The sequence below is a fragment of the Hordeum vulgare genome, chromosome 1H (assembly GCF_904849725.1).
Source record: "Hordeum vulgare subsp. vulgare chromosome 1H, MorexV3_pseudomolecules_assembly, whole genome shotgun sequence".
Taxonomy (NCBI): domain Eukaryota; kingdom Viridiplantae; phylum Streptophyta; class Magnoliopsida; order Poales; family Poaceae; genus Hordeum; species Hordeum vulgare.
Window position 1 is genome coordinate 59,068,754 of NC_058518.1, and position 8,067 is coordinate 59,076,820.

General features: G+C 45.0%; 1 protein-coding gene and 1 pseudogene across 1 annotated transcript; one reads left to right on the forward strand and one right to left on the reverse strand.

The window, feature by feature from the left end:
• The first annotated feature begins 1,296 nt into the window (after window positions 1–1,296).
• Window positions 1,297–1,917, forward strand: LOC123407028 (homeobox-leucine zipper protein ROC8-like). Its single transcript, XM_045100061.1, has 3 exons — window positions 1,297–1,406; window positions 1,533–1,650; window positions 1,756–1,917. The coding sequence occupies exons 1-3, from the start codon at window positions 1,297–1,299 to the stop codon at window positions 1,915–1,917; spliced, it is 390 nt and encodes a 129-aa protein (XP_044955996.1).
• Window positions 1,918–2,165: 248 nt separating this feature from the next.
• On the reverse strand, window positions 2,166–3,151 carry LOC123396595 (annotated as a pseudogene).
• Window positions 3,152–8,067: the final 4,916 nt, after the last annotated feature.

Here is an 8,067-nt window from a genome sequence, read left to right on the forward strand (position 1 = left end):
TAGGAGGCATGTAATCATCATAACAAATTTGATCATTCGAAGTAGGGGGGCTAAAAATACCATCTTCATTAAGCATAGCATATCCAATCTTGGGACAAACATTAATTGGAGCAAATACATTCTCAAACATAGCATCCCCAAGCTTGTGGCTTTGCATATTATTCACATAATCACTCTTATGATTAGTACTAAGAATGTCCCCAATAGTATAACAATTATTATCATCATAATTGTCTAGGTCGGTGCCAAAAATATTTTCAAGATTATAAGAAGTACCATTATCTTCCCATGCATAACTATCATGACAAGTAATAGGGATAATAAAATCATCAACGGTATCACCATCCAGAATACTATAGTGTCCATTCTCAATAATGATAGGAGCAAAATTATCTGGGAGGGATTCCTTTGTACCTCTACTTTTTCTTCTTTTATTCCTTTTCATGACATCATCTGTGGGTTTAATGTTTTTTTCAATATTCTTATTGATGGGATTGGATTGATTGGAAGCTCCTTCTTGTCACATGTTTCATTATAGTAGACAATAGGAGGGAAAGTAGAAACCTTTACGCTTTCATTAGTACTCCTTTTATATCCCACTGGTCTTCCCGTCTTCCTATAGTTGGGAATATATGCATTCTCATTGCAATGTACAACACAAAACATATAGACTTCCTGTAGATTAGTTTCGAAATAGTCGATGAATAATAATGCTTCAACCAACTTTTTTTCTAACAATTCTTCACACCCCAAAAATAAACAAAGTTCATTATAAAGTTCAAGGGTGATCAAGTTATTACAATATTTGGTCACGTTCTGATCATGAAAAAGTTGCATTGAAAACTAAGACGACTAACCCCATTACAATGTTTATTCTCTCTTCATCCCATTACTTTGCAATAGGGCTTTCCTTAAATAATGGTAATTCTGGCAAAAGATTAGTATAGGTAGAAAAAGCATGGAATTAATTCTCGCATACACAACACCCAAAGAAGAATCTCTTGAGCAAGATATGGATGCAAGAAGCCAAGGAGCCAAAGAAGAAAGGAAACACGATATGATGGGCTGGGAGTGAGTGCCAGTACTGATTTCACATTATGTCGCCTCGCTTGGAAGGGATGTGCATGCGCCAGGAGTACGACGTGGCACAATGATGGGGGTTACCACCGCTTCTATATATAAATAGGAACTGAGCCGGGAGGGATCGCACATCAGAGCAAAAGGGCCATCGGTCCCCTTTCTTCCTCTCCTTCTATAGCTAGCCTCCAAGAGAGAGAGAGAGAGAGAGCGAGATCCATGGAATTCAGCGACCACAAAGCGGGGGTCTCTGTGAACCAGCAGCTACCGCGGGAGAGTCGGAAGAGCCAACGTCGCCACAAACCAGCGCAGATTCAAAAAATGCAAAAGTGCGTCCTAATTCCCATTAATATCTTCCTTTTTGTTCATTTCCCATGTTAATTATTTTTTGTTCGATGCATCTTCATACTAGTGATCGGTATAAACAAATCAAGTATGCATGAGCACACCCGCAGGTTGTTCGAGACTAGTGCCTACCCGGATGAGGTCCAGAGCGCTCAGCTTGCTCGTGATCTTGTCCTCGATACCAAGCAGATCAGGTCCTGGTTCCAGAACCACTATACAAAGATGAAGGTATGGACTGGAATACTCAATCTATGATTTCTCCATAGTTTTCCATTTTCCTATTTTTTATCCTTACCTGGTTGATGGAATCTAGATGACATATCGGCATAGCAGATTGAGTACAGTAGAGCGAAGAACCTCTTGCTCGGCAAGGAGAAAATGAGGATCCTGTCTGAGAACATGGTCATGCGAGAGGCGCTCAAGAACTTCGTGTGCCTCAACGCCAACTACACCACCAAAGAATACTTCGACCAACAAGAGGAGATCAATAGGTAGAAAGCTTACCTCAAGGTAGGGCTCTTCCACTTTGCTACATCTTTCCAAGATTAGCTCTAGCTTTGCTTTTGCATGTCGGCGTACCTCCTCCATGCTTCCGGTGAGGAAATTGTATGACTAAACATGCATCTGAGAACCAAGTAGTTCTTATTCAAAACCTTGTAGTTTATTCCAACCTATGCATGTTTGGTCATAAAATTTCCTCACCAGAAACATGGAGGAGGTACGCCGACATGCAAAAAGTAAAGCTAAATCTCATCTTGCAAAGATGTAGCATAGTGGAGGAGTCCCACCTTGAGGCGAGTGTTCTCCCTATTGAGGTCCTCTTGCTGGTCGAAGTAGTCTTTTGTGGTGAAGTTGGGGTTAAGGCAGACAAAGTGCTTGAGCACCTCCCGCATGACCATATTCTCAGACAGGATCCTCGTGTTCTCATCATGGAGGAACAGGTTCCCCGCTCGTTCGTACTCAATGCTCCATGCCAATATGACATCCAGTCCATCACCTAGGTAAGAATCAATTTTTTTTGGAGAAATCAAAATATATGGAAGAATCAAAGGTCGAGTATTCTAGTCCATACCTTCATCTTTGTAGAGTGGTTCTGGAACCATGACCTAATCTTCTTAGTATCCAGGCCAAGCTCGTGCCCAAGCTGAGTACTCTGGGACTCATCTGGGTAGGCGCACATCTGGAATCACGTGCGGGTGTGCACATACATACTTGAGTTGTTTATACCGGTCACTCGTATGAAGATGCAAAAAACAACAAATAATTAACATGGAAAATGGCCAAAAAGGAAGATATTAACGGAAATTTGGTCGCACACTTGTAGTTTTTGAATCTCCTCCTTCGTGTGGCGGTGTTGGCTCTTACGGCTCTCCTGCAACAGCTGCTGGTTGTCGGAGACCCCCTCCTGGTGGTCGCCGAAGTCCACGGCTCTTTCTCGGCCTCGGTCGGAGGTTGTCTATAGGAGGAGAGGAAGCAATGGCAGTGATGGACTTTTTATATAGAAGTGGTGGTAACCCCCAACATTGTGCCGTGTCATACTTCTGGCACATGCACATCCCTTTGAGGCGAGGCTATATATGGTGAATCCAATACTCGCACTCCCTGCCAGCCCATCAAATCGTGTTTCCATCCTTCTATGGATCTACTGATCACACACCTTGGCTTCTTGCATCCATATCTTGCTTGAGAGCCGATGCTCCCGTTTCCTGTTTGCCAGAATTAATTCCATGCTTTTTCTACTTATACTAATCTTTTGCCAGAATTACCTTTATTTAAGGAAAACCCTATTAGAAAGTAATGGGATGAAGAGAGAAGAATTTTGTACCAAATTCATCTATCCCTTTAAGGCACCAATTGGTTTTATCATGTTTATGATTCTTACAAAATCTATCATCCCTATAACTCATGTATTCACAACTTTTATTAACTCCACAAAAATTGACATGCTTATAGGAAATATTTTTATAATGACTAGTGCAATCATCATTAGTATCATGGATATTCAAGGAAGTCATACTAAAAAACTTTGCTGTCATAAACATCATTCAATGATTTAATACCAAACATTTTATTAAATTATTCTTCTAAGACTTCCGCACAATTTTCTGAACCATCATTCTCACGAAAGACAATATAAAGAGGAAGTAACTGAGGAAACCTAAACTCCATTTTTGGTTGTTTCCTTTATAAAACAAACTAGTAATAAAGAAGAAACAAACTGATTCAATTGCAAGATCTAAAAATATTCCTTTTGTTGGGGAACGTTCCGTAGGAAACAAAAAAATTCCTACAAAACCCAAGATCTATCTATGGAGATCAACATCTATGAGAGGGGAGTGCATCTACATACCCTTGTAGACCGCTAAGCAGAATTGTTAAGAAACGCGGTTGATGTAGTCGAACGTCTTCATGATCCAAGCACGATATGTCTCGCGATCCTATCACGATCCGTCCCGATCTTGCGCCAAACTGATTGCACCTCCACGTTCAACACATATATAGCTCTATGAAGCCTTCACCACCTCGATCCAGCGAGCATAGGTGAAGTAGTATTTGAGTTCTCCGGCAGCAAGACGACGCAGTAGCGGTGGTGGTATGATCTCAGCAGGGCTTCGCCAAGCGCTGCCGTGATCCTGACGATGGAGAAGTACTATGAGAGAGAGAGAGGAGGGTCGTGATGGGGATATGTACCTAGGGTAGGGTCACAGGCCTGACCTAAGTGTCTTACCTAAGGGTACCTCATTATTAGCTGGAGGGTCATGAAGAAGATTGTGACTCGGTGGTCAAGGCATCCAAAAAGTCACTTGGTAGAAAGTCACTCCGAAGATATTCCCCTTCACTCGACAACCAACTTCCACTTGGAAGACACGAGTCGACGCACAAGACCGGAAGCCACCTCCAAGGAGGCCAATGGGCGAGCGCTCAGATCATGGTCATGAATAGCATTTGTTAGATACTTACGTTATCAGTAATGTACACCTTTAAACCTTATTGATCGGACCCTTAGATGTCGGGGCCTTGATGAGGGGTAGCACACTCTATATAAGCCACCCCTCCCCTCTGGCACAAGGGTTCGCACCCCCTATAATACACATTCCACACCGCAAGAGCTCCCGAGCACTAAGACGTAGGGCTGTTACCTCTACGAGAGGGGCCTGAGCTCATACATCTTGCGTACAAGTTTGCTGTAGCTAGGACTCTGCCCTCTCTGTTCGTACCCTACACCTCTACTATCAGGTTTATTCCCATGACAGTTGGCGCCCACTATGGGGCACGCGTCTAAGCGACTTCCAGCAAGTTTGGGATCTTCACTCTCAGTCATGTCTTCCGGCTGCGATTTGTTCATGGGTGGCGAGATCCGTTTTGGCGCGCTCATCTTCGTCATCGTTGACTTGAGATGGCTTCAGGAGGCGCCTCTCGAAATCGAGGCGCTCCTGATCCGTGTAGCAATGCACTTCCGTGCAAGCTCCTTCGGTATACACCTTCGGCAGTCATCGACTCTGCTATCAACCGTTCACTCTGTTGTTTGTCGTCATAAGTGATCCGGTCGCTCACGACTCCAGCGATGAGTGAAGCACGCAGTGGCTCGCCAGGCACCATCTCTGTCGACTCCGCGGGTTGCTGCCGTCGAGCCTACTGAACCTCTTCTAGACCCGATCCACTTGGCGTTAGATTATTCGGATGTCCCTTCCAAGTGTGAGAGCTGCAATCCACCAGCGGAGGTCTTCATGAGGGTTTTGTGGAGAGCCCACTCGGGTTCGGTCGCAGCGAGCACGAGGTCGGCAAACCATCAACTGGTCACCGTCGTCGTTGGCGTCAGCAACAACTCTTCTCGAGCAGTTGAGAGGACAACATTGAGGTATATTGTACTTGAGTACTTAACATTGCATCCGCAACTAAGATAGCAGATTCTACTCAGCCATCAGATTCAGAGGCTCGTAGATGCTTAGAGCAGATTCACAATTTGGTTCAAGCAGCGCAACAACTGAATTCAGCTGTATCGCAGTCGCTCAATAGGTTACATCAATTCAGCTAGAGCAGATACAATCTGGTCACTTTACACTCCAGGGTCGGAGACGGGGGTTACTGAGAGAATCAACAAAGAGACCAGGGGCGGAACCAGTTCCCTCCTCGTTATCACTGTGAGGGCCGCCGTCGGGTGCATTCTCCTCCGAGGAGCGGTACGTATGTGTATGATACGTCCATTTTGCATCATGCTTTTATGTTGATATTTATAGCTTTATGGGCTGTTATTACACTTCACAGTACAATACTTATGCCTTTTCTCTCTTATTTTGCAAGGTTTACATGAAGAGGGAGAATGCCGGCAGCTGGAATTCTGGCCTGAAAAAGGAGCAAGTTTGAGATACCTATTCTACGCAACTCCAAAAGCCGTGAAAATTAACAAGGAATTATTTTGGAATTTATAAAAAATACTGGGCCGAAGAAGTACCACAGGGGAGACAGCAGGAGGCCACAAGCCTGCTAGGCGCGGCCTACCCCCTAGCCGCGCCTAGGGGCTTGTGGGCTCCCTGTTGGCCCTCTGGCTCCCCTCTTTTGCTATAAGGAGGGTTTCGTTCCAGAAAAAATCAAGAGGAGGCTTTCGGGAGGAATCACCACCGCCACGAGGCGAAACTTGAGCAGAACCAATCTAGAGCTCCAGTAGGGTCGTGCTGCCGGGGAAACTTCCCTCCCGGAGGGGGAAATTGTCGCCATCGTCATCACCAACACTCCTCTCTATCACCATCAACATCTTCATCAGCACCATCTCATTTCCAAACCCTAGTTCATCTCTTGTAGCCAATCTCCGTCTCACGACTCCGATTGGTACTTGTAAGGTTGCTAGTAGTGTTAATTACTCTTTGTAGTTGATGCTAGTTGGATTACTTGGTGGAAGATTATATGTTCAGATCCTTGATGCTACTCATTACCTCTCTGGTCATGAATATGATTATCCTTTGTGAGTAGTTAATTTTGTTCCTAAGGACATGGGATAAGTCATGCTATAAGTAGTCATGTGAATTTGGTATTCGTTCGATATTTTGATTGTGTTGTATGTTGTTTTTCCTCTAGTGGTGTTATGTGAACGTCGACTACATAGCACTTCACCATTATTTGGGCCTAGAGGAAGGCATTGGGAAGTAGTAAGTAGATGATGGGTTGCTAGAGTGATAGAAGCTTAAACCCTAGTTTATGCGTTGCTTCGTACGTGAGGGGCTGATTTGGATCCACTATTTTAATGCTATGGTTAGACTTTGTCTTAATTCTTATTTCGTAGTTGCGGATGCTTGCGAGAGGGGTTAATCATAAGTGGGATGCTACTCCAAGTAAGGGCAGTACACAAGCACCGGTCCACCCACATATCAAACTATCAAAGTAGCGAACGTGAATCATATGAACATGATGAAAACTAGCTTGACAGAAATTCCCATGTGTCCTCGGGAGCGCTTTACCTCCTATAAGAGTTTGTCCAGGCTTGTCCCTTGCTACAAAAGGGACTGGGCCACTTTGCTGCACCTTTGTTACTATTGTTACTTGCTACTTGCAATGAATCATCTTATCATACAACTATCTGTTACCGACAATTTCAGTGCTTGCAGAGATTACCTTGCTGAAAACCACTTGTCAGATCGTTCTGCTCCTTGTTGGGTTTGACACTCTTACTTATCGAAAGGACTACGATAGATCCTCTACACTTGTGGGTCATCAGTGTCCCGAAACTACGATGACCGGCGCCCGTTCAGTGATGAGCGGAATCCAGGATTTGATGCGAGAAATGTACTCGCGCAGAGAAGGTTCGACACGGGCAGAGCTCAGAGAGATGGTTACAATAGAGATCGTCCCACTGGAAGTGGTATTGCGGTTTCTGCTACCGAGTGCTTCAGTTGAGCAATCCTCTTTACTGATATTCCCCCCAATTCAGGTTGGCGGCTGGAACTAGCAAGTTCACAGGAGAATCCAAGCCTGAAACATAGCTTGACGACTACCGAGTGGTTATGTAGATTGGCGGAGGCAATGACAGTGTCGCCATGAAGAGTTTGCCTCTGATGTTGGATGGTTCGAGCAGGGCATGGCCGAATCAGTAGGCTCCTTTTAGCATCTACTGCGGGGAGGATCTCGCCCGAGTGTTCATCAACACATTCGAAGGAACATGCAAGCATCCAGCCGGTCTGTCCGAGCTGCAGCTTTCTGTGCAGAAGTCAAATGAGTCTTTGAGAGACAACATTCGGTGGTGGACCACCCTTCATGACACGGTGGAGAATGTTTCTGAGCACCCGACGGTCTGTGGTTTCAAGGCTGGTGTCAGATACAGAGAGTTGTACTTGAAGTTTGGTCATCCAGGTGACATGCCCATGAGTAAGATGATGCAGATTGGTGCCCGATATGCCAACGGTGAAGAAGAAGACCGCATCCGCAGCGGTAAAGGGAAAGCAATCAACAACGCTGCCGGCAGCAATTCCAATCAGAAGTAGAAGCACAAGGCTGATGGTTTCACTCCAGCAGAAGTAGCCGCCCTGGCACCACAAGGAAAATACAAGGGAAAGTCCAAAGGACAGTTTCCCCCCAAGAAGTCCAAGGGTCAGTCGGACATTCTGGATCAGCCGTGTGTGCTTCACATGAAGAAAGACAATGACGGCAACCTGA

Bases quoted from the DNA above. Each gene is read 5' to 3' on its own strand.
- LOC123407028 (XM_045100061.1), top strand. From the start codon at position 1,297: ATGGAATTCAGCGACCACAAAGCGGGGGTCTCTGTGAACCAGCAGCTA. The intron at 1,407-1,532 runs GTGCGTCCTAAT...GCACACCCGCAG, and splicing joins CAGATTCAAAAAATGCAAAA to GTTGTTCGAGACTAGTGCCT. The intron at 1,651-1,755 runs GTATGGACTGGA...TCGGCATAGCAG, and splicing joins ACCACTATACAAAGATGAAG to ATTGAGTACAGTAGAGCGAA.